At 35.2% G+C, this 27,907-nt stretch overlaps 1 protein-coding gene across 1 annotated transcript; it reads right to left on the reverse strand.

Annotated features, from left to right (window-relative positions):
- Positions 1-634: 634 nt before the first annotated feature.
- LOC133199059 (uncharacterized) lies at positions 635-27,879 on the reverse strand. The gene is made up of 9 exons (XM_061334944.1): positions 27,217-27,879; positions 25,480-26,227; positions 23,850-23,899; positions 21,759-21,815; positions 16,413-16,483; positions 10,924-12,585; positions 10,497-10,685; positions 5,233-5,384; positions 635-1,092 (listed from the first exon to the last, which is right to left on the reverse strand). Exons 1-9 carry the CDS (start codon positions 27,875-27,877, stop codon positions 900-902), a joined length of 3,783 nt encoding a protein of 1,260 aa, XP_061190928.1. The 5' UTR covers positions 27,878-27,879; the 3' UTR covers positions 635-899.
- Positions 27,880-27,907: the final 28 nt, after the last annotated feature.

The raw sequence follows: 27,907 nt of genomic DNA on the forward strand, positions 1-27,907 counted from the left end.
CTTCATTTGTCAAACCGGCGTACGCCGAATGCGCCGCTTGACCTTTGGTAACCTGGCTTGTTACTTCATATGCGTACGCCGATCTCGCCGGTTTGAAATGATGGCGACGGATTCGCCGGTCTTAGAAATATGGCGGGAGGATTAAACAGCTGTTAAAATGCAGATACTTTTTACCAATTCCGCATGTTCTTTAATTGTTTGCATTTCTTGAACAAATTTCTATTCGTATATTTAAAATCTATTGTTATTTTCGAAATGAAAATTTTTCATTAGGTCCATGATTTTTTTTATTTTATTGAATTTTGAATTATTCAACCTCTTTTTCGCTAAGACATAATGTAAAAAGTGATAGATTATAATAAATTGATCATTATTTTGTATAATTATGTTTTGTTTTCGCCGGTTTATTTCATTTACCACTTAGCCGTTTTACGCCGGTCATATGACCGGCGCAATTCGGCGTACGCGGATCTGTAACAAACGAAGTCGGCCCCATGTTATCACTAAAGTAAATCAAAGTTTTCAAAGTGTCAAAGTTTTAACTATAGTTAACAATAGTTTGCTATAGTTTTTTTTTTTGTTAGGGCTAACACACACTGTTCACAAAATGACTTGAAAAAATTGTGCCATTAATCATTTATTAAAAACAATTTTAAAAAAAAATCATATAGCATAACTAATTAATAACCATGTAGCTATTCACATTTTGAATATGAGTGAAGAATTTGCGCGACTGATGGAAGACTTAATTATGGTCTCCCTTAGCTTATTTGACTGGTCCTCCACATTCCATCTTCATTTTCTCCTTCAGTGTTACAAATCGTTTGCTGGTGCCCAGTCCATCACATTTTTTTCTTGGATTATTTGACTGGTCCTTCTTCAGCGACATTTTTACATCCTCAATTTTTTTTTAAAATTTTCTTTGAGTTCTCTTCCTTCTTGGATTTCTTTTTGAGGGGTTTGTCTTCACTACCAGATCCTGCCGATACTGATGATCGGGACGCATACTCTGTGCTCTTATAATTAGTTCCTGGCTCTGCTTGGTTCTCGGATGCTGATTTACTAGGGCTCTTCTTTGGTATTTTTCTCCTCCTACAATATACGTGTTGAACTTGTGTAAGATTTCCTATTTGGGAACAGTATCTACATTATTTTTGAAGTACCGTATAAGTGGAAATTTTCGTGAGACGCAAATTTAGCGATTTATCCTTAAAAAAGGGTATTTATTTTTAGTGAGAAATAGTTTTAGCGATTTTAAAATGCTCACTATAGACGCTTTAACAAATAAAACGCAATTAATTTTTGGTGATATTCAATTGTAGCGATCTCAGCACCCTAGCTAATAATGCCAAAATTAAATCCTTGCTAAAATTTCTGCTTATACGGTATCACATTGATATTAGAAAATTTATCTCCTTGAATGAGCTTCACTGATATCCAAGATAAACGAATTGTGACTTATATGTAATTTGATAATTCTTAAAATTCAACCGAGAGTGACTTACTTTAGTGATTTCCTAAATTAACTGAGAATGATATCCCACATTAACTGAAACTGACTTAATTTGGAGATTTTCTAAATTTACTGAGAGTGACTTGCTTTGCTAATTTCCCATAACTTGGAATGACTTCTTTTGGAGAATTTTCAGATTACGATGAACATGATTTCGAAGATTTACTGAAAGTGACTTACTTCAGTGATTTCCCAGATAAACTGAGTGTTTTACTTAAGAGATTTCCCTGATTAACATACTTAAGTGACTTCCAAAAACTAACTGAGAGTGACTTATATTAGTGATCTCCCAGATTAACTGAAAGTCTTACTTAAGTGATTTCCAAGATTAACTGAGTGACTTACAGTAGTGATTTCCCAGATTATTGACTACTGTTGTGATTACCCTGATCAAGTGAGTGACTTTATTTAGTGATTTCCGTGATTAACTGAGTGTCATTCTTTAGTGATTTCCCTGATTAACTGGATAACTTTCATTAGTGATTTCCCTGATTAACTGAGCAACTTTTATTAGTGATTTCCCTGATTAACTGGGTGATTTTCTTTAGTGATTTCTCTGATTAACTGAGTGACTTCCTTTAGTGATTTCTCCGATTAACTGAATTACTTTTATTAGTGATATCCCAAATTAACTTAGACTTTCTTTAGTGATTTCCTTGATTACCTGAGTAATTTTCTTTGGTGATTTCCCTGATTAACTGAGTAACTTTCTTTAATGATTTCCCTGATTACCTGAGCAACTTTCTTTAGTGATTTCCCTAATTAACTGAGTGACTTTCTTTAGTGAATCCTTGATTAACTGAGTAACTTTCTTTAGTTAGCAATTTTCCAGATTAACTGAGTGACTTTCTTTAGTGATTTCTTGATGAACTGAGTAACTTTCTTCAGTGATTTCCTTGATTAACTGAGTGACTTTCTTTAGTGATTTCCTTTATCAACTAAGTGACCTTCATTAGTGATTTCCCAGATTAACTGAGTAACTTTCTTTAGTGATTTCCCTGATTAACTGAGTGACTTTCTTTAGTGATTTCCCTGATTTACTGAGTGACATTCTTTAGTGATTTACCTGATTAACTGAGACTTTCTTTAGTGATTGCCCTGATTAACTGAGTGACTTTCATTAGCGATTTCCCTGATTAACCGAGTGACTTTCTTTAGTGATTTCCCTGAATAACTGAGACTTTCTTTAGTGATTTCCTTAATTACCTGAGTAATTTTCTTTGGTGATTTCCCTGATTACCTGAGTAACTTTCTTTAATGATTTCCCTGATTACCTGAGCAACTTTCTTTAGTGATTTCCCTAATTAACTGAGAGACTTTCTTTAGTGAATCATTGAATAACTGAGTAACTTTCTTTAGTTAGCAATTTTACAGATTAACTGAGTGACTTTCTTTAGTGATTTCTTGATGAACTGAGTAACTTTCTTCAGTGATTTCCTTGATTAACTGAGTGACTTTCTTTAGTGATTTCCTTTATCAACTAAGTGACCTTCATTAGTGATTTCCCAGATTAACTGAGTAACTTTCTTTAGTGATTTCCCTGATTAACTGAGTGACTTTCTTTAGTGATTTCCCTGATTAACTGAGTGACATTCTTTAGTGATTTACCTGATTAACTGAGACTTTCTTTAGTGATTGCCCTGATTAACTGAGTGACTTTCATTAGCGATTTCCCTGATTAACCGAGTGACTTTCTTTAGTGATTTCCCTGAATAACTGAGACTTTCTTTAGTGATTTCCTTAATTACCTGAGTAATTTTCTTTGGTGATTTCCCTGATTACCTGAGTAACTTTCTTTAATGATTTCCCTGATTACCTGAGCAACTTTCTTTAGTGATTTCCCTAATTAACTGAGAGACTTTCTTTAGTGAATCATTGAATAACTGAGTAACTTTCTTTAGTTAGCAATTTTACAGATTAACTGAGTGACTTTCTTTAGTGATTTCTTGATGAACTGAGTGACTTTCTTTGGTGATTTCCTTGATTAACTGTGTGACTTTCTTTAGTGCTTTCCCATATTAACTAAGTAACTTTCTTTAGTGATTTCCCTGATTAACTGAATGACTTTCATTTGTGATTTCCCTGATTAACTTAATGACTTTCATTTGTGATTTCCCTGATTAACTGAGCGACTTTCTTTAGTAATTTCCCTGATTAACTGAATGACTGTCTTTAGTGATTTCCCTGATTAACTGAGAGACTTTCTTCTTCAGTGATTTCCTTGATTAACTGACTTTCTTTAGTGATTTCCTTTATCAACTAAGTGACCTTCATTAGTGATTTCCCAGATTAACTGAGTGACTTTCTTTAGTGATTTCCCTGATTAACTGAGTGACATTCTTTAGTGATTTACCTGATTATCTGAGACTTTCTTTAGTGATTGCCCTGATTAACTGAGTGACTTTCATTAGCGATTTCCCTGATTAACCGAGTGACTTTCTTTAGTGATTTCCCTGATTAACTGAGACTTTCTTTAGTGATTTCCTTAATTACCTGAGTAATTTTCTTTGGTGATTTCCCTGATTACCTGAGTAACTTTCTTTAATGATTTCCCTGATTACCTGAGCAACTTTCTTTAGTGATTTCCCTAATTAACTGAGAGACTTTCTTTAGTGAATCCTTGATTAACTGAGTAACTTTCTTTAGTTAGCAATTTTACAGATTAACTGAGTGACTTTCTTTAGTGATTTCTTGATGAACTGAGTAACTTTCTTTGGTGATTTCCTTGATTAACTGTGTGACTTTCTTTAGTGCTTTCCCATATTAACTAAGTAACTTTCTTTAGTGATTTCCCTGATTAACTGAATGACTTTCATTTGTGATTTCCCTGATTAACTGAGCAATTTTCTTTAGTAATTTCCCTGATTAACTGTATGACTGTCTTTAGTGATTTCCCTGATTAACTGAGAGACTTTTTTCAATGGTTTCCTTGATACACCGAGTGACTTTCTTTAGTGATTTCTCTGATTGACTTTCTTCAGTGATTTCCTTGATTAACTGAGTGACTTTCTTTAGTGATTTTCCTGATTAACTGAATGATTTTCATTAGTGATTTCCCAGATTAACTGAGTGACTTCCTTCAGTAATATCGTTGATTAACTGAGTGACTTTCTTCAGTGATTTCCTTGATAATTGAGTGACTTTCTTTAGTGATTTCCTTTATCAACTAAGTGACCTTCATTAGTGATTTCCCAGATTACCTGAGTGACTTTCTTTAGTGTTTTACCTGATTAACTGAGTGTCATTCTTTAGTGATTTACCTGATTAACTCAGAATTTCATTAGTGATTTCCCTGATTAACTGAGTGACTTTCTTTAGTGATTTCCCTGATTAACTGAGTGACTTTCTTCAGTGATTTCCCCGATTAACTGAGACTTTCTTTGGTGATTTCCCTGATTAACTAAGTTACTTTCTTTGGTGATTTCCTTGTTTAACCGAGTGACTTTCTTTAGTGATTTCCCTGATTAACTTAGTGACTTTCTTAAGTGATTTCCCTGATTGACTGAGTGACTTTCTTTATCGATTTCCCTGATTAACTCAGTGACATTCTTTAATGAATTCCCTGATTAACTGAGTGACTTTCTTTAGTGATTTCCCTGATTGACTGAGTGACTTTCTTCAACAATTTCCCTGATTATCTGAGCGACATTCTTTAATGAATTCCCTGATTATCTGAGTGACATTCTTTAATGAATTCTGTGATTAACTGAGTGACTTACCTCAGTGATAAAACTGATTCCCTGCAGGCCTTTGTCAATTTCTTCTGCTCTTCTGCTGCAGCCTTCCTCTTTCTCTCAGCCTTCTGAGCTCTGTACCCCTCCATGTCCTTTTTATACTCTTTCATTCCTTCTGCAGCCTTTTTATTCCATTTCTATTAAATTCAAATGAGTACAGTGAATTATGCTTATAGCCAAAATGCTTATAAGGAATGGTTGCTTACAGCAATGTGATTTTCATTCCTTAAGGCTTTGAAATATACCATAAACTTAACAGATATAAGGAATTAAGTTGATAATGAAACAAAATATTCCATCCCTGGAACTTGTTTATAAGCATGTTTGACTGTACAATGAAAGCTGTATTCTAAAAATTTCATCAGACTTATTTTTGATATCTTTAGGGATTCAAGTCTATGTTTCTATGGATGGTGCTGGCCCCTAGACCATAAAACATCTTAAACTTAAGTCAAAAAAAGTATATGGTACTTAAATTATCTAGAAGTTAAGCAGTCCAAAATGAAAGTGCTTTCCAATTTTGCATTATCAAACTGCTGTTATATGCAAATTAAGAATTTCATTTTTCATCAAGTATTATATCTTTATGGATTACCATAACTCTGGAAATTTTTACTGTAGATAATTTTTAAGCAAATATGCGTGTGTGTTGCATTTGCAAAAAATATTTTTCTTAAAAATAAATCAACCAAAAAAATTGTAAACAAAAATTTTGCTGACAGCTGGTGTCTATTTGAATTGGACGTTAATCTTGGAATGTCCATTCTCAAACCACTCATTGCAAAGTGGTTTGACTCAGCCATATCCTACCTAAAGGGAAACACAGAGAAATTTTATAAAGGTTTAAATGAAAGATTGGATTTCAGATGCTCTGAAACTCTCATTTAAATTTAAATGAACACAAATAAATTTGCTACCATACTTGATTATTTGAACAAAACGTGCCATGTGAACCAATGATTATTAATATTTACTAGATGTTTTATCTCTTCTTCTACATGGTAGAGAATGTTTTTTATCTGAAAGTTAGTTAAAGCTATCGTTTTATATATTGTATGTGATTCAATAATACCTAGACGTGTTTTCTCTTCTTATACCCGGTAGAAAATGTTTTTATCTGAAGGTTAGTTAAAGCTGACATCATTTTATATATTCTATGTACATGCGTGATTTAATAAATTGTAATGGAAACTTTAAACAGTTCACATATTTTATCTCCTCTAATATTTTTTTTCCTGATTATTGAACATTGGCATGGTTTAATATCTTGTACATACATGATGCATATTTTATTGTATGTACATGCATAACTTATAAACTGTTCTGAAAATTTTGAGGTGTTTTTAATTTTAGGGCTAATGACAATTTGCAAAATTTTGAAACAAAAATTAATTAACAGCTTTTTGACCCAGATTTGCAAATATAAATCAAACTAAAAATTTAGTATTGAAAATTTGACGTAAGTCTAGGTCTTTTTCATGATCCTGGTACCTGGACAATTCCAAGGTCAGGAAATAGTATAAAGTACAAAAGGCAAGGCTTTCAAATTGCAAACAATATTCTGATGTCAAGAAGGTTATCTTGCAACAACCCCCAATTACTAGAACTTTATTTTACTACAGGTCTGAATTGCATCTGTTTGTGTGCACTATAGCGTAATAAAGTGTCCTGCCACAGCATCAAATATTGTTCAATTCTCACCAACAGTTTAGAGTGCAAGAAAATCATGTCAACCCTGATTCAAAGATTTCCATGATTTTTCCATTCCTTACAATATTTACTGTTTATACATCTCCTGTGGTGTAGGCATTAATTTTAACAAATACATGTATTACATCAAAGATTTCTCAACTGGTTGTGTTAGAGCTTGACAAATACCCATCTGCAAACAACAACCCCCCCCCCCCCCCCATCTCCTCATCTTTCATATTTGTTTGATATTTTCAAAAAAAATTAATAAATATATCATATTAAACAATATTATTAGTCTTATCAATTTAATCTATACCAAATTAATTTTGAAAATAAAAGGCTGGCCATCAAATAACATATGATATAAACTGACCAGCAGTTCTCTGTCTAATTCCCAGAGGATACAGATAAGAACTGCTTGATCAGAGATGTTCTAACAGAAATGATTCAGACAGCTAGCCTTCCTACATTGAACTCATTAATTATTTATGATATTTAACTGGATTCATGTCCACTCATTACTCCTAAGGGATGAATGGATCTGCACTATCTGCTTTGTAGTCTGTATTGCAATAAAAATGCATATTTATGTCATTCTGTTGAAAACAGAGATTTTTAAAAAAAATTGTTACAAAGATTTATAAAAAGAAACAAAAACTTCTGTAATCTTGATGCAACATTTTTAATAAGGTTACTGCATGACTCTTAGATTTTAGGGACTATCTACCATAAAACATTTTAAAAAAAAATACTTGATGAATATTTTGAGATTTAATGTCAAACTGGTTTTAAGCTGCAGTGCATACAGACAAACGGACATGCTGATTACAATACCCCCCCCCCCTCTGGGTATAATTAGTTTTTATTATATTATGCAATATCAAATTACTTTATTATACAACATCAAATTAGTTTTGATTACTTTTCACCGAATTCATTTTTAAAAAGTAGGCTAGCCAACAAAATCTATTCAATCCAACAGGGCTGATTCTATTGTCCAATTACCAAGAGATATAGATAACACCTGCTTGATCAGAGATGCTCTACCAGTTAGCTCCTCATGCTAAAAGTCATTGATTTCTCTCTAGTTTCACATGCAATTTTCTGTTAACAAAATTCTCCTCGACCAGTGCTTGATAATTACACCCATGGCAGATGTGGAATTTCTCTTATAACATTACATTTGTTAAAGATTGCTGTAAAGTATATAATGAAAACAAGAGGCCCAAGGGCCTCAACGGTCACCTGAGTACAATACAACAATTTAGAGGATCCATAAACTGATAAATGAAGCTTTGTTGCCAAAAAGCAATAAATATAGTAAGATTAGCATCAACAAAATAATTGGTCTAGTATCTATCTATCCCCTATTTATCACTATTACCATGCAGACTATTTAACAAAATGTCTATTTTTTAACCCCATATTATTACTTCTCACATTCGCCTCTCTTGGCCTTTGAAGAACATTTAAAAAGACGAGTTATTTTTGTCTCAGTTTTATTCATCTATTATTTCCAAGTCTACCTGATCATAAAAACTGTGAAAGTACTTTTTGTATTTTACAAAAATATTCTTGCATAATACTCGTATTTTATTAACCTTTCAAATACATTGTTTACAGTGATTAATTATCAAAGGTGAATGGCAAAGGGGAATAACTTTGCTCAGCAGAATACAAGTTATTGGAGCAATGGGCAGGACCAGAACACTTGACTAAATGGTCCAGGTGTTGGCCTCGAATATGCCCAGAAGCATAGAAGATTTTCAAAGAAATGCATTTTCACTATATAATTAAATAAATAAAGCTCCACCCTTACACCAGAACATCTGACCCAGGGGCCATGAACTCTCAATTCTGGAAGAAGCACCCTTGCTCATCATAACTATACACTTGTTTCTTTGCTTTATAACCAGTAGGAGAAAAAAAAAATTTGAAAGAAATTATGCATTTTCAATATATAATCAATAGAGTCCCTCCCTTTTCACCTAACACTTGACCCTGGGGCCATGAATTTCACAATTTGGAAGAGGCATTCTTCCTTATCATAACCATGCACTTCCTTTGTTTGAATAATACCCAGGAGCAGAGAAGAAGATTTTGAAAGAATTAATGCATTTTCACTATATAGTCAATAGAGTCCCGCCGTAACACCAGATCCTGGGGCCATGAAATTCACAATTTTGGAAGAGGCACTCTTGCTCATCATAACTATGTACTTAGTTACTTTATTTAAAACTCAGGAGAGGAGAAGAAGATTTCAAAGAATTAATGCATCTTCACTATATAATCAATAGAGTCCCACCCTTACACCAGAACCCTGACCCTTGGGCCATGAAATTCACAATTTTGGAAAAGACACTCTTGCTCATGATAACTATGTACTTAGTTACTTTATTTAGTACCCAGGAGCAGAGAAGAAGATTTCCAAAGAATTAATGCATTTTCACTATATAATCAATAGAGCCCTGCCCTAACACCAGAACCCTGACCCTGAGGCCATGTATTTAACAATTTTGGAAGAGACAATCTTGCTCTTCATAACTATGTACTTAGTTAGTTTATTTAATACCCAGTAGCACAAGTTTGGTAGAGGGCTCAATGCTTATTACAATGATGCTAACAGTTTGACTGCTTGATGTCCAGGAGTAAAGAAGAAGATTTTTAAAGATTTCATTATTTTTGGTGGTTTTAGCCCCACCCCTCAGGCCCCGGGGGGGGGGGGGGGGGGAGCAGGGACCATGAAATTTACAATTTTTGTTCCCCTTCACCCATAGATGCTATATGTCAAATTTGGTTGTAATTGGTTAAGCGGTTTCAGAGAAGAAGCTAAAAATGTTCAAATGTTAACACAGGACACAAGCCGATGGACGAGAACAGATAGCAATAGATCACCTGAGTGGTCACAGTAACCTTGTAATAGGTTGTGACACACCTTCTACCTTAGATGCATAAATTGGCCAAGTTTGATGATTGTAAGTCTAATAGTTTTCTAGTTATCAGCCGGACAGGATTTTTCCATATTTGGCCATATCATCTTAATTAAAGGTCAGAGTGACCTACTTTTAATGTGCGACACACCTTCTACCCAAGACGATGAACAGACATGAACGCTACAACATGATACATCCCGTCTTAAGACAGGCGTATAAAAATTAGATAACTATAAGAGCATGATTTAATTCATTTTTAGAATTATAAAATGAAAAACAGAGGAAAGAGATGGAAACCCCAAGCATAATGGATGGAAGTATGGACAAAGACCCCCATCACTATAAATCCCCGCTATCAAGCGGGGGGGGGGGGGGGGGTTATAATAATCACTGGAGGTAGCTTGTAGGTGACATTTGTCTTATAAGAGACAGCAGGCATAAGTAACTATTAGTACAAAATTGATATGGTTTTCTTCTGATAATGTTTCTAATTTATTGGAGAGTAATGTCCACTGTTCTTTTTTATTTTGACAATTTGAAAATAAATGTAGTAGATTGTGTACTTTAATTTGTTTACCATCTTCTAAAACAGATCATCTATTAACTTGAACTTTATAAACTTACTGTTTTGTCTTCCAGGGCTTTCCACATTTCTCCAGCTTTTCTACCAAAATCTATGATGCCCAGCTCTGGGTTCTGTTTCCTCAGCTTCTTCCTGTGGGCATTCAACCACAGCATGAAAGAGTTCGGAGGCCTTTCAGGGGGAACTGTATACATCCTTGATTTGGATTTCTTTGAACCAGGCAGATCTCTCTGAAATTATGTTTGCATATGTATATCAATTCAAGACCTAAAAAAAGTTGGTTTCTAATTCTAATCAGTAAAAAGTAAGGTTAGGTAGCCCATTTTTATTTCTATTTTATTTTTATTTTTTTTATCCAGTTTTAGGTATAAGTTACAACCTGAGATACTGTATACACGATATGGCAATATAAGAGGAACCACATTTTGATGATTATTTGTAAAAGGATTTTTCTTATCATATCTATACCTTTTCTATTTGTTCCTGACCATCATCCACCTGCTCAAGTCCAGTTTGTGAAACCAAACTAAATGAAGTCTGCTTTTCTCCCTCAATCAATAGATCACCTGTGAAAGGTGAAGCCTGCTGCTCTCCTGTTAGCAATAAAACATCTGAAGCAGGTAAACTTTGCTGTCCTCCTTCACCCGAGGCAGGTGATGTCTGTCGTCCTCCTGTTATTGATGTCACACCTGAAGCAGGTGATGTCTGTCGTCCTCCTGTTATTGATGTCACACCTGAGGCAGGTGATGTCTGTCGTCCTCCTGTTATTGATGTCACACCTGAGGCAGGTGATGTCTGTCGTCCTCCTGTTATTGATGTCACACCTGAAGCAGGTGGTGTCTGCTGTCCTCCTACACCTGAATCAGGTAAAATCTGTTGTCCTCCTGTTATAAATGTCACACCTGAAGCAGGTGGTGTCTGCTGTCCTCCTACACCTGAATCAGGTAAAATCTGTTGTCCTCCTGTTATAAATGTCACACCTGAAGCAGGTAAACTTTGCTGTCCTCCTACACCTGAATCAGGTAAAATCTGTTGTCCCCCACTTATAAATGTCACACCTGAAGCAGGTAAACTTTGTTGTCCTCCTACACCTGAAGCAGGTAAAATCTGCTGTCCTCCTGCTATCAATGTCACACCTGAAGCAGGTGAAATTTGCTGTCCTCCAACACTAGAGGCAGGTGATGTCTGTTGTCCTCCTGCTATCAGTGTCACACCTGAAGCAGGTGATGTCTGCTGTTCTTTTTTCATCAATATCTTGCTTGAAGCAAGTGAAGTTTCTTGTCCTCCATTTGTCAAAGAAAACTCTGAAGCAGTCGATGTGAATACAGGTTGGCAAGGAAATGAAGAAGGTTGACTTAAATTTGGCAGGAGACTGAAACTCTCTCTTCTTCCAGGGGAACTTTGTATCTTTGATGTAGTGAGCAGATTACGTGTAGGTGGTTGGAATAACCCAGAATCCTGAGGACGGACTAAAACTGAGTTTGGAGTGTTTCCTCTTTGTATGTACAAGGTACCTCCTCTTGGCCCTGAGTTAGATAAGTCAGTCTGCCGATCTACACTTATTACGCCCTGTGAGTTTAATCTGAGAGTTAGTAACTTTTGAACTTGAATTGCTTCTACTGTACCTGAGTTCAGAGTTTGCTTTGTTATCAATGTGGATAGTAGTGGGTTTTGAGCAATATTTTCACTAGTCTTTGTGTTTACAGTTTGATTTTCTATCTCTTCAGGAGTATCCATTGTATTCTGAATGTGAGTTGAAGAACTTTCATAAATATTTGAGGATGTGAACGAATTTCTCATAACTGGGTCATTTGACACAGACGGAGGTAAACTTAGGGCTCCAGAAGATGCCAGTTTGAAAGAAGCACTGGAATTCACATTTGTCACTGTAGTATTCACTGCATTTGAATATCTTTCAACATTGAAAGAAGAACTGGAATTTGTCCCTGCAGTATTCACTCCATTTGAATAACTTTCAACAGGTTCTTGTCTTACTACTGTGGATGTATGTAAGAGGTTATCTTCCCATGAAAGCACCGATTCCTGGTGTATATGAGGGACTCTGTTTTCTGCTTGCTGTGTGGATCCACGATTTTGTGAGTTGTTATCCATGGAGTATATTGGTTCTTCCTGGGGTGAAAAATTAATTACATTTGTAAATTATTTTAATTAATACCAGTAAATATATTCAATACTTTTTTTTTTAATCTATCTATTGGGAATGGATGAAATGTTTGTCATCTGCTGGAAAAACAAGTTGAGAAAAAAAAATTATGACAAGCTACACTATAATTAAAAACTGAGGAATAGAATGTCCAAAATTTAATCCAACACTCTATATACTGCTGATTAAAGAGTTCTAATTCTGTGGTATTCTTATGCAGTAAGAGTAGTCTGCCCTTAGATCTTATAACTCAAGATTTTATACTACAGTCCCTGAAATGTTCTACTTTCCCATTTTTCCGTTCGCTCACCGTTCATTCACCGTTCGTTCAGCGTGCCTTCACCATTCGTTCACTGTTCGCTCTCTGTTCACAGTTTTGCATTCAGCATTCACCGTGCACTCATGTTCACCTTGCGTTCAGCGTTCGCTCTCCGTTTGTTCACTTTGCGTTCACCTTGCGTTCAGCGTTCACTTGTCTAACTACACAAATGTACCCTGAAATTAGGGTGCAGTGTAGAGAGGGTCCTTAAATGCAGTTGCTTTTTTAAAATTGTTATTGACTACATTGCCATTAACCTCCAAAGGAGGTAAGCCATTATGGATCTGAGTGTTGTATATTTTATGTGCCATATTCCACCACTTTCTTGAGTCGTTACACTCGGCTATATTTTTTAATAGCTTTTTATAGTAGTCATCGCGAACATTATGTACAGTGCATATACAGTGATTTCTTATTTTTCTAAATTCAGACCATGATGATCAGTTTGTTTAGCGACTGTTTGTAATCATTTCCGTCAACGGATAAGTGTTCAAATTGCATTATTAATCCAAGGAGGATCGGATTTTCTAATTGTCACTGTCTTATTAAGTATGTTATTTCTAGCATGCTTTATAATAGTTTCATTAAATCTTTATTAAATCATTAAGTCGATGTCAGAATCAGACAATACATGTATTTCTTCCCAGTCGATTGAATTCAGGTTATCTCTATATGAATCGTAATCGCCTTGATTGAATAACCAAATTTCACATTTAAATGAGTGAGAGATTTGATTATATTGACTTATCAACGCATAGACAGGACAATGATAATGTACACTCTGGTCCAGGAAACAATCGCCAACATAAGCTTTTTCCAGAATATTACTATCACTAACTATAATAACATCCATAAGTGTAGAAGTTTTTTTGGTAAAATGGGTTGGTTCTTCAATTAGTTGGGTAATGTTGTACATAGTCATTATATTAATGAGATAATCAGATTGTTGGTCAGTAAGTTTGCATTGAAATCACATGTGATTATTATTTTACTAATTTTAGTGTTATAAGCTAGGTCTATGGAGTACTCAATATCACTCCATATAGATAAAGGAGAGTTTGGGGGTCGATAAAAGGTTCCATACAGATTAGATTGGCCACCCATAAAAAGTTCCAACCAAACGCACTCAATCATGGTTGGTTCAAGGTCAATTCTGCATTTTGCGAAAATATTATCCTTGACATATACTGTCATGCCCCCATCAATTTTCGTCTTGCGATAACGACAAAATGGAGTTTGGAAGTTATGTATATCGATATCCGTGGTAATGTTATCTTTGTGAAGCCATGTTTCAGTAAATGAAAGGATGGTGTGGTTGTGAAGTTCTGCTTCAAGTATATGGATCTTGTGACTTAGACTTTGGACATTTAAATGAGCGAAGGTAAATCTATGTGGGTCGAATGATGTGTTTGAAGTACTTGTTGATGAATTACATGAAGATAATGAACATGTGCCATTTGGTTTTAAGGTAGGCCCTGGATTCTCTTCAATATCACCTGATAGGAGGAGAAGAAGTGAGTACAAAAATGTAAGAAGAGTCATAGATATATATATACATGAATTATGTAAAATAGGTGCACTGGTAATACTTATGGTAGAACAATTAAATGACAGAGATATAATCGTGCATAGTGTGTTTAGCCCCATGTTTGCAAATACATGTAAAAGTATGATAATATGTAGACAAGACTTAATCAAACTTAATGATGATTTGGGAAAAATGGCAATGTGATAAAATAACCCCACACTAGCCTGGTAGCTAGAAATATCTACACACATTCACCAAGTTGCGTTCAGCGTTCACACATCATTCACTCACCTTTCGCTCAGTGTTCGTTCACCGTTCACTCAGCATTTGCTCACCGTTCAAGTGGGAAAGTAGAACGTTTCAGGGACTACATGTATTTAAATTTCAGTTTGTGCTATTACTGTATAGCATGTACAGTTTCAAAATTGTCATGACCTCAAAGACATGAAATATAAATGCTAATATCACCAATATCAAAACCCTGCCTCACAAATTCAAAAGAGATACATACTCCTCTGAGTATTTTTGCAAAGTAGGTCAAAGTTCAAGGTCAAATAGATTTTAATGCTGCTTATTTTCGTGATATTTTATGTCAATCAGTTCAAATACTAAAAAGTATAAATTTGCCTCTTAAATATCATAATTATGCTACATATCAGCACAATCATCTATTTGAAAAGTATGTCAAAGGTCAAGTTCAAAGGTTACGAGGTCTGTAACCATGGTATTTTACAGAAGCCAAATAGTCAAGCAATATATGTGCAAAATATCAATTCTATATCTTTTACAATTTTCCAGATCTAGGGTGTGACTGACGGACAGACAGACAGACGCCAGGTAAAGTGCATCCCTATGTGCTGCTCTGCTCTGCAGGCAACACAAAAAGATAAACTCTAACATCTTTACTCAACAATGTCCAAACAAGAAGCCGAGGAGCCACATTGCTCACCTGAGCACTATGGCTAGGAAAAAGCAGAAATCAGTTCAGTCTTGAAAGGTTGAAAAGTTTAAATATAAAATTGGTTTGGGGGGGGGGGGGGGGGGGGCTGTTGCTGTTCTTAAAAAAAAGTTTTTTTAAAGATTCTTCCTATACATTCCTATTTAAAACTTTGATCGCCCACTGTGGCCCCACCCGATCCCTGGGGGTCATGATTTGGACAGACTTGAATCTACACTACCTGCGGATGCTTCCATGTAAATATGACCAATCATGGCTTTGCTGTTCTTGAGAAGAAGATTTTTAAAGATTTTTCCTATATACTCCTATGTAAAACTTTGATCGCCCACTGTGGCCCCACCCGATCCCTGGGGGTCATGATTTGGACAGACTTGAATCTACACTACCTGCGGATGCTTCCATGTAAATATGACCAATCATGGCTTTGCTGTTCTTGAGAAGAAGATTTTTAAAGATTTTTCCTATATACTCCTATGTAAAACTTTGTTCGCCCATAGTGGCCCCACCCGACCCCCGGGGGTCATGATTTGAACAAATTTGAATCTACACTACCTGATGATACTTCCACATAAGTTTCATATTTTCAAGCACAGTGATTCTTGAGAAGAAGATTTTTTAATGATGCCATTAATTTTTCACAAATTTTTAATTATCTCCCCTTGGAAGAAGGCGTGGCCCTTCATTTGGACAAACTTGAATCCCCTTTACCCAAGGATACTTTGTGGCAAGTTTGGTTGAAATGGGTGCACTGATTCTGGAGAAGAAGTCCAAAATGTGTAAAGTTTACAGACAGACAGACGGACTACAGACAAAATGTGATCAGAAAAGCTCATTTGAGCGATCAGAAAAGCTCATTTGAGCCTTCGGTGAGCTATAAAAATATTTCATTGTTGTATAGATGGTCTTTTAAGTTGTAACTCATGCACAGAAGATAAACCCAACTATAAACCCAACTTATATGGGATTACAATTATATCTAGAGACTGACCTCTTCACTCTCAAGGTCAAGGTCACTGTCACCACTTGAGTCTTCATCAACAGAATCAGCGGCTTCATCAACTGTCAAAAGAAAACATTTTTGTAAAGCAGAGTCAAAACTTTGGCCAAAGAAGTGCAATACAGGGTTGTCCCTAAGATTTGAAACAAGAGGCCCACCTGAGCACAGTGGCCAGGGAAAAATCAATCCAGTACTGAAAAGCTTAAATGCATAAGTGGTCCGGACCTACCCATAAATAGGGGAGGGGGGTTATGATCTGAATTAACTTGAATCTACAACTAAGGATGCTTACATATTTCTTTGACTTACTGTGGCTTTTTTCCCTACAAGTTTGAACTTTCATTGTGGTCCCACCCTACCCCCGGGTCATGATTTGAACAAATCTGAATCTACATTACCTGACGATGCTTCCGTACAAATTTGACCAATCATGGCTTGGTTGTTATTGAGAGGAAGATTTTTCCTATATATTCCAATGTAAAACTTTGATCGTCCATTGTGGCCCCACGCTACCCCTGGGGGTCATGATTTGAACAAACTTGAATCTACCCTCCATGAGGATGCTTCCATACAAATATAAACAATCATGGCTTTTTTATTCTTGAGAAGAAGATATTTAAAGATTTTTCTTATATATTCCTATGAAAAACTTTGATAACCATCTGGCCCCACCCTACCCCTGGGGTCATGATTTGAACAAACTTGAATTAACACTACCTGAGGGCTTTGTTGTTCTTGAGAATATTTTTAAAGATTTTTCCTATATATTCCTATGTAAAATTTGATTGTCCATTGTGGCCCCACCCTACCCCCGGGGGTCATGATTTTAACAATTTAAATCTACACTGCCTGAGGATGCTTCCATATTAATATGACCAATCATAGTTTTGTTGTTCTTGAGAAGAAGATTTTTAAATATTTTTCCTGTATATTCCTACGTAAAACTTTGATCGCTTCTTGTGGCCCCAACCTATCCCCCGGGGTCATGATTTGAACAAACTTGAATCTACACTACCTGAGGATGCTTCCACATTAGTTTCATTTTTCCCGATCCAGTGGTTCTTGAGAAGAAGATTTTTAAAAGATGCCATTAATTTTTCACAAATTTTTAATTATCTCCCCTTGGAAGGTGTGGCCCTTCATTTGAACAAACATGAATCTTCTTCACCCAAGAATACTTTGTGGCAAGTTTGGTTGAAATTGGCTCAGTGGTTCTTGAGAAGAAGTCTAAAATGTGAAAAGATTACAGACAGACAGATGGACAGACAGAAGGACGCTGGACAAAATGTGATCAGAAAAGCTCATTTGAGCCTTCAGCTCAGTTGAGCTAATAGAAGGGGAGATTTCAAAAGTAGAAGGGAATCATGGGATTCCTCCCCTAATGGGGAGTTTAGGAGGAATATCAAAATAACTGGGGGATTACATCATTAAAGGCGTGAGAAATTCTAGCCCCTGGGTGTTAGGGACAACCCTGCAATATAAAAAAACGACAGGGACTTTTCAACAATGAATGCCTCTTATAATTATTATTCATACATTGACCTTCTTTCAGTAGAGAAGGAGCAACCCCAGAGCCATCTTGGGAAACCTTCAGTTGATTACACTTCATTTCTTTTATCACTGTAGGGTAAATACCCATTCCATCCTTCTCAAAAATGTTTTGTGAAGCAGTTTGAGTAGTTGCTGTCGGATGAATGAAAGATCTTTGTCCAATCAGAAAGTTCCTTTCAACACACTCTTGGTACACATTTGAATATGGCTGACCTTGTTGGCACAGGTTAAGGACAAATATGTTTTAGTTTGGAATGCACATGAGCTTTTAGTCATCCATGTGCTATTCGTGACTTGTGTTTGAAGACAGGAATATGTCTGAATATCAGACATTCATTTTTTGTATTAATACTGAAATTTCTGGGCAGAGTTATATTGTTTTAATAGCAAGTAACAGAAATGTTCAAACTACAATTAATTTGATTAGCTGGCACATAGCATTTGGGGGGGGGGGGGGGGGGGGCTTTTTTCAAGACATAAGTTTTTATTATAGAAAATGTTCCTTGAAAGTCCAGGTGCACCCTCCCTACTTTTGGTTGCAGTATTGTCAAATAAGGGTAATACAGCTATATGTATGTATAAGGGTAATGTAGTGTTTAAGAAAAAACAAGAGGCCCAAGGGCTTTGAATCACTCTTCTGATAAACTGTACAACCTATCACTTCTATTTGAAGCCTCTAAGTATCCTTTATATTTAGATAAAGCCTTGAAATTCAAAGGTAGGCCATCATGACCTACATTTTAGATGAAACACTTTGAGAACATAAGATGATTCTAAGCCAATTAGTTCCTAAGAGTATGTCATGGTGATCTACTTATCACTTGTCATTTTCTGAGGACCCAAGATGCATCAACTAAGTTTGATGATTCTAAGCCAATTAGTACCTAAAATATTTTTAAAATTATTACCATAAAATTTCAAAAGTAGGTCAAAGTGACCTACTTTTCAGATGACATACTTTGAGGACCGAAGATGCCTCAACTGACAAAGTTTGATGATTCTAAGCCAATTAGCACCTGATATATTTAAATAAAGCCATAAAATTTCAAAAATAGGCCAAAGTGAACTCCTTTTCAGTCAACTAACTCTGTGGACCCAAGATGCATCAACTGACAAAGTTTGGTGATTCTAAGCCAATTAGTACCTAAAAATATTTAAATAAAGCAATAAAATTTCAAAAGAAGGTCATAGTGACCTACATTTCAGTCAACTTACTCCGAGGACGTAAGACGCATCAACTGACAAAGTTTGATGATTCTAATCCAATTAGTACCTGAAAAAATATTTCATAATAGCCATATAAATTGAAAAGTAGGTCAAAGTGACCTACTTTTAAGATGACCTACTCTGAGGACCCAAGATGCATCAACTGACAAAGTTTGATGATTCAAGGCCAATAAGTACCTGAAATATTTAATTAAAGCCATAAATTTTCAAATGTAGGTCACAGTGACCTACCTTTCAGTCGAACTAGTTCGAAGACCCAAGATGCATCAACTGACAAAGTTTGATGATTCTAACCCAATTATTACCCAAAATATTTAATTATAGTCATATAAATTAAAAAGTAGGTCATGGTGACCTACTCTGAGGACCCAAGATACATCAACTGACAAATTTTGATGATTCTAAGCCGCAGGTGTGTTAAGGAAGCACTAAGATAATCTGACTTGACTAAATCAGTGATACCGTATGACGTCATAGTAGGCGAGATGACGTCAATTTTAGAACACAAGTTTTCTAAATACTGTTATTTAGAGATATAATTTAACTCCTGAATTTGAATAGAAACTTGCAAATATCAACAAAAATAAAATGTTTTTATTTTGTTATGCTGTATCTGTCACCTGAATTAAAAACTCCGACCGATGACGTCATATATGTTAACAAGTAACTTGAATATTGATCATGTTGTGTAACGAGAATTTGGCTAAGACGGCATGTAAAAAGATATGTAAAAGGGGGTTTAGAAGCAAATATCATGAATATTTTATGTGATTTATGTGAAGTTAAAGTTTGGTAAACAGGTATGCTAATTCATTTTCATTGATTATATCTTCTATTGAATACAGTCAGCTATTTACGTATCCCGGCCGGCCTTTCCTTTGTCATTCGTGACAACAATAATGCAAAAGAACAACACTAAGCTGGATACTTCAAAACCTAATATTAACACATATCGAAAGCTTGTGTTCTATAAAACTTGGGAAGTGCTGCTAGAATCATGAGGTAAACTTGGTTTGAAGAAATATCTCGGGTTATATGTATAAAATGCAAAACATTGGGTAAGGTTTCGTGCGAATATAAGGAATAATTATTTTCTCGACCGGACAGTGGGATTCTAGCTGCAGCAGCACTTTTTAGGCATAAGAGATGTTTTTCAACTATATTATTTACTAAAAGAAATTATCAAACCCCGGGGTATTGTTGTTCTGTTAACTTTTTTATTTAGGAATATTTTGCTATTAATAGCAGTCACGTGATGACGTTGCGGTGGTGCACTTCTTGGCCTCAGACACTTTGTTGTCTTTATGTAATAGTTAATAATAGTTTACGTTTTATCGGTGACTTTGATAAATTATCAAACTTAATTTTCTTAAAAGAGTCTAAAATTCCCGAGAAACGATTAATATGCTTCCTTAACATACCCACAGCCAAATGGTACCCTTACTATTTAAATATAGCCAAAAAATTTCAAAAGTTGGTCACGGTGACCTACTTTTCAGTTGACATTTTTTGAGGACCCAAGATGCATCACCTTACAAAGTTTTATTATCATAGGCCTTAAAATGTCCAAATTATGCCTCTAAAATGCTTTGAAATCGAATGTCTGCAAAGTTAAAAAATTAGGTCACTGTGACCTACTTTTTACTAAATATGTTTTATGGCCCCAAAATGCATCATCTTACAAGATTTAATGATTCTAAACCTCTCAGTATTCGAATTAATGACCTTTATTGTTTTGAAACAGATTAGCCATAAAATTCAAAAAGTAGGTCAAGGTAACCTACTTTTTAGTCAATGTACTCTGAGGACCCAAGATACATCAACTGACAAAGTTTGATGATCATAGGCCTTAAATTGTTCAAAATATGCCTGTAAATTATTTTGAAAAAGAATGGCTGCAAAATTTTAAAAAGTAGGCCACCGTGACCTACTTTTGAGTCAACATGATATGAGGTCCTTAGATGCATCAACTGACAAGATTTGATGATCCTAGTCCTTATATTAAGCAAAATAACATTTTAATAAAATGTAATTTTTGGTCAACTTTGAAGTGACCTTGAGACCACACGCTTTACCCCATGGTGATTCCCGTGCAAATTTTAATCTACAACATATCCTCATCCTTTTGTGTAAGTTTGGTGATAATCTGCCCAGTGGTTCTTGAGAAGAAGATTTTTTAGCAACCAGTACTTTTGTTTCTATTTTCCTAATTATCTCCCCTTGTTTAAGGGTCACAACACTAGTTTTAGTACAAATCGGAGCCCTTGGGCCAAGGATACCTTGTGACAAATTTGACAATAATTGGCCAAGGGGTTCTTGAGTTATGGCCCATATTCTAAAAAGTTTATGCACACTGCACAAATGGCCATAACATTAGCTCTTTGAGCCTTTGGCTCAGAAGAGCTAAAAATTGGAACTGAAGATGTTGGAAGTACAAACTGAACAACAGGTAATTTAAAGAAAGAAATGAAGTGTAATCAACTGTGGGAATCCGATGTACTAGTGCTGAGGTTTTAATATGAAGAACAAATATATAAGAAAGTCTTATTCCACTTATACCCTCTAGCTGCAGGGATATGTCATCTTGTTCTTCTGGCTCTCTTGGTGGAATCCCATCTGAAAGGTTTAAAATTATATTTATTTTTTTTCTGATTGCTTTTTTTCATAAAAAAGACAATCGTAATGCCAGTTTCATTTTGTAGCTCTTTGGTAAACATGCATTTCAATTTTGTTACAAAACTGGTCATGGGAACATTTAATGAATTTTTAAGCTCACTTAACTTTTATTTCAAACATGATAGAAAGTCTTTGTTGCAGGAGTTTATTAAAGAATAGCTTAGAATGTAAACCTTGAAAAGTTACACAACAGAAGAAGTGCATTCTAGTCATTATCGTACAGGGTTCGACACTAACCTAAGTCCGTTAGTCTCAGACTAATACATTTTCATTCGGACTAATAAAATCTGTGGCTAATTAGTCCGAACGGACCAATAAAAATTCCTGAAAAACAACATGAATAATTTAAAGATGTCCGATTCTCCACAACTTTTACTGGAAAACCCCGCATTTATTTTTAGCTTTCTAGATTTTTGGCGGGGAGTTAGACAATTTCGAGTTTGCGCATATTTTTTTCAACTGATTGGTTTGAAGTAAAACATTTTAGCGATCATAATTAATATGACACATAAAAGAAAGATGTCAGACATTTTGGATGTAATGTAAAGAGAAAAAGAACTAGATCGGGAATACGATCGTACTCGTTGATCTAGATAGAACGTTCTATCGTTAAAATGATATTGTCCTACGGACCCGGTTTAACGGTAGAATTCGTTCCGTGTATTGGCAATGTTGCAAAATAAACACGGGCGATGACTCGTACTCTGTGCATTTTCTATGAACAATCCAGAGAGTTTCGAATGTCAACATGGCGTTAAATTTGAAGCGAGGAAAAAACGTTGAGAAAATTAGTTGAATTTTCGTATTTATATGGCTTATTTTTTAGGTTAAAAGACATAGATTATCTCAAAAAGGTTTGTTATGATTAATTTGGTAGTTATTTTCAGTGCAATTCCTTTTGTATTCTTCAAAATCATTTCGGAGTGGATCCACTCCAATTTGCTACATTGCAAGTATATGGAACGTAGGCCAATTCTAACTGTGGTGAGGGCTTGTCCCGAGACACAGTTAAATTATTCAAACTATCGTTGATCGCGAGGTTTTAACGAATCTGTGCTAGGAATAAGCCATTTCACGTAAATGCTTTGTTTATTTTAAAAAAGTATAAAAACATATATTGAAATGTTTATTTATAAATTAATGCTACAAAACGTTGATGTTTCTTTTTTTTTTTGACGGACTCATAAAATTGCATGCGGACTAGTAAAAGTAAAGAAGCACTAGTCCGGCAGGACTAAAACCTAAAAAAGTTAGTGTCGAACCCTGTCGTACCAGAGATAAGACAATTTGAGTTTGACAATTTGATTAAGGGCTGAAACGATTCATCAAAATATTGATACTGTTCAATATAATAGCTCGATTCAATGTTCGATTCACTATCACGATTTTCAGTTTGATAGTTTTTTTTAAAATTGGGTTCATTAATTCCTTGAAATAGATCGGGTTTGACCTCATTCTAATTGTTTGACACATATGTGAGGGAAAAATAGCGATGGAGAAATTAAAGTTTCAGAGCAGGCTGCCACTGCTAGTATTGACATAAAGAGAAGTGCTCTTTTAAGGGTACTTAGACACAGATTTGAACTTAATATTTTCTCAAATTTTCTGTATAATATCATATCTTGTATTTTGTTTCAATTAATTCGAGATAAAATAAGATTCTTATTATGATTTAGTATGAAATGCTACAGCAACATACAAGTCATGAAATTGTACAGAAAATTGGAGAAAATATTAATATCAAGTCTGTGTCCAAGCACCTTTAATCTAGAAAAGCACAAATTGTGCTCTTTATAGTATCACCATCTTTTATTTGAAATTTTGAAATCTGAATAAACATTTTCTGAAACCTTTAAATTTGTTTCTTTTTTAAAATGTATCATTGAAAAAATTGAATTGTGAAACAAGTATTGTGATATGTGTCATATCATGGAGGAGACATATCGTTTAGCCCCAATTTGATTTATTGCTTACCTGAATTCCTTTTTCTGTAGATGGAACCAAAGTTCTGTGCCTCACGTGTTCTATAAGTATACAGATACATTTTATCTGACATAGTCATTGAATAAAGAAGGAATTTTGTTAGAATTCATTAAATACAGTGACACAAAGGTGTAATCTTCGAATAAGAAGCAAGAATATTACGTAAAACTATGTTGATTATTAGGCAATCTTAGGCAAACAGTTTGGTTCTTGGGTACAACAAAACACGTTACCCTTGAACACAGTTTATAAATGTATAGTACTAGTCGGTAAAACAACAATTAATTTAAGCCTCTTGCGTTAATTGATCAATACTAGTCAGTAAAACATAACCTCTAGCATTACTGTAAATCACTTTTTATTTGCGTGAACTTTATTTTTTGATTATGCGAGTCTGTCTGCTCGGGAAAATTTCATTCTCGCTTATATTTGTATTATAAAGGATTATATACAACAGAAACCACAGCTCGCGAATAAATACTATGAGGGTTGTCTGGTAAAATCATGGACAAGTTGTCTACACTGAGAAATAATCATTACTGCATTCTGAAATTTTCACAACTCTTTAGTACATTATTCCTCAATAATATACATAGCAAATTTCAAATAGATATAAATGCCTTACAGCGCAGTCGCACAGATGATAATGTCAAAGTGTCTAAAGCAGAGTCACATTTCCACTTTGCTAAAAAATGTTGGATAAGTCCCACTTAAATTTAGCAATTTCATTGATGCACATACTTTAGTTTCCCTTTATTCCTCCATAAAATGTCGAGGAACCAATCTCGCACACACATGGGACTTTCTGTAGATTTATTAGTAAGTTATGGACAGTATTCTCACTATTATTCATCTAAATCGTCAAACTTTGTTAACGGCCTACAGTGACAGCGTCTTTGGCTATTACCATAGCTGTTTGTCCGTACTATGTTTTGTTCTACCCGAGGACTTGATCAAAGAAGATTTCACTAAGAAAACTCCCATTTCAATTGTATTTTGTGATATTTTAATATTTCTTTTCTTCAGTATTCATTTAAAGTCTCTTAGGGCATCGTGGCTACATCTAAGTCAAACTGAACTGCTCTCCGGTGCACCGTAAGGTTACCAAACGTCACCTTTTTTCGTGTGTTGTATTAATCACTTTCCCTTTTCGAATACTAAGGAAACAGCCAATAAATAAGCATATGCCTTGAAATTTTCAAAAAGATAACATAATAGATAGTGGATTAAGAACTGAATAATTTTTACTTCATTCTTATCTATTTAATACTTTAAATTTATTTCAAAATAGTACTCATGTATCCTAAAATGAAACCCTTGTTTTTTGATCCTGTGCCGTAGGACCGTACCTTGTGCACATTCAAGCTTAATAAAATCTTTATTTTTGTCTTGATTTTATCAAAACATTAAAGATGCACTCAAATATGATAAATCAACATCTGCTGAAAATTTCAGCTTAGTGCGCCTATTATTTTCTGAGAAAAAAGCTTTGTCCACGATTTTACCGGACAAACCTTGTAAGTAGCTAACTTGCAAAAATAAGATGTTGCGAAAATATAGTGAACTACATGTACAGTAACTGATCAATAATTGAGTGTTAGTTCAGCATCTATCTACATACCTTTCCAGAGGACATATGCCCTTGCTCAAACAATAAACTTCATGCACCTCAATCAGATGTTTGGCTATCTCACTGTCAGGAAGCCAGTCGAATTGTCCTATCAGCTGCTTCCAGGTATTAGCTGCTTCTCCAAACAAAATATTTCTATACTCATTCTTGATAGGGGTATCTCCTTCATTATCACTATTTACACAAGAGTCTTGTTGACCAGGATATGGTGACCTGTTAGCTGATTGGTCAGTTTCACAGCCAATGATTGCTGATATTACAGAAGGCTCCTCTGACTGGTTGTCCAGTATTTCATTATCACTATTTACACAAGCGTCTTGGTGACCAGGTTCAGAAGGAGCTGCTGCATCATTTCTGAAAGTTTTGATCAGAGGGTTTTCACACAGAATATCTGGCACATCACAAATCTTGTTTTCTGTTACTGTAGTACCGTTAATTGATTGGTCAGTTTCACAGCCAATGATTGCTGATATTACATAGGCCTCCTCTGGTTGGTTGTCCAGTATTTGGATGTTGGTGGTCCTTATATTGCTATTGCAATATTTTTTGCTAAGATTGGCTTCTACACTCAAATTCATCATTAGTGCAGAAAATGATTTTTTTCCCAATGGCAAATCTTCATACCATATGGCATCAGAGTGTCTGCATACTTTTCTTGGTTGCTGCCAAAAGTAGGGGTTTTCTGGGTTCAATTTCATCAAATATTTCTTGAAAGATGCCACTGGGCACATGGGATCACCTGAAATCAAGGAAACATTATCATGTTACTAAAAATATGTTACTAAAAATAGAAACTTACCAAATCATAAAATTCTTCTTGTTCATGAACTCCACAGATATATTTTCTTAAACATCTCAAAAAGGTTCAGTTTAAGTTTACAGAGTGAACATTATCAATACATTTCTTGAAAATCACCCCTTATATGTTCACAGTGCGACCGTTAGGGCAAGTGTAGACACCTTTCAGTTTTAATTTAGACCGGGCTCAAAGTCTGAACAGTTTTAAATTGATTCAAGAACGTTTAATCTACTAGGCCAACTTAAGAAAAATGTTTGGTTGCCCTCTCCTGACTCGGTCTGATAATATTGGGTCAGTAGGTAGGTAGGTAAGAAAATTATTTTTTGTCAGAAAATTTTAATTTCAATGCTAATTTTTTATATTTTCTAGAGTACATATAAAAAATAGTTGCTTCCTGGTCGTTAAAAAACGTTTCCAGTCAGGTCATTTTTAGCCAGTCAGTCGGGAGAGGGCAACCGAACAATTTTTTTAAAGATGGCCCTATTCATCTGCTATATATACAGGAAATCAAGGTGATTTTTTGTTAAATTTTTGTTGCTATCTGTGAGAACGTTGTTTGTGGCGTGATTTTTGCTAAGCATTATGGTACCACAGGTTACTGCAGAAAAAATTCATTTGAATCAATACGCCAAATCCAAATTTTCTTTCCGCCCAGGTGTTGCTTTAAGAGCTCACAGTGATGAGTGGCCCTTTGCGCCACTCACTATTACAGCAAATTACAAAATATGGGTAAAGTAAATTTTCAACAGCTTGCTGGATAGCTCTATAGGGTATACAATTTGGTCTAACAAGTATTACATTAGGTTAGAATCTAGGTCAAGAGGTTACTCAGGTGTATCATTAGTTTTTACAAGTAAATGTGAGATATCAGTGTTTGAGATAATGAAGTTCAGCTGTATTATGAATCCTAGTGTTAAACCTGCACCCACCAGGTCGATCATACATTCCGACTGGCTGCATGATTGTTTCCCTCCGTTTTTTATTCTTCTTTGTGTATCTCTCTCTAACGGTCACATACTCCCTCCCAGATGTGTCCCTGGAGAACGTGAAATCCTCTTTCCGTACTCGCCTCATGTGGTCAAGGCCTCTATCGCAGAAATAGTAAATAAACTCAAACATAGTCTTTTGCTGCAGCGTTCTTGGGGAATCTGTTGAGAACACTGTGTTATATAGTTTTGCTACATCATTAGGATGAATAGGAATTTTCTGTTTAGGAAACTCAACCTCCCTCTTGCCACCGGATTTCATGAATACCTCCTTAAACGTTTTATTGGAAGTTGAATATTTTTCGCTACGAATAATATCTTCATTTCTTAGTTTCAGAAAATATTTCTGCAGACCGGAACGGATGTTCAGCACGGACGCCCTAGCATAATGTTGGCCGTTAGCTTTCTTCATTTCCATGTAGAAACTTGTCAACAACGCGTCCAGTTGTTCTGACGAGTAAGTTGTCTCTACGCTCAGATGCAGGCCCTTTTCTAGAAGAAAGGCTCGGAATATTGAAAGTGTTGAGCTGATATGTCTTTTAGTTGGAGGCATGTAGTCATTGCTGTCTGCAATCAATACCTGTAACGTTTGATCACCAAACATATCTGCTTCTCCAAGTGTATGGTCGGTCTG

This window comes from Saccostrea echinata, unplaced genomic scaffold (assembly GCF_033153115.1).
Source record: "Saccostrea echinata isolate AGI-Se365-2 ecotype Australia unplaced genomic scaffold, CSIRO_AGI_Sech_v1 ptg000033l, whole genome shotgun sequence".
Lineage (NCBI taxonomy): Eukaryota > Metazoa > Mollusca > Bivalvia > Ostreida > Ostreidae > Saccostrea > Saccostrea echinata.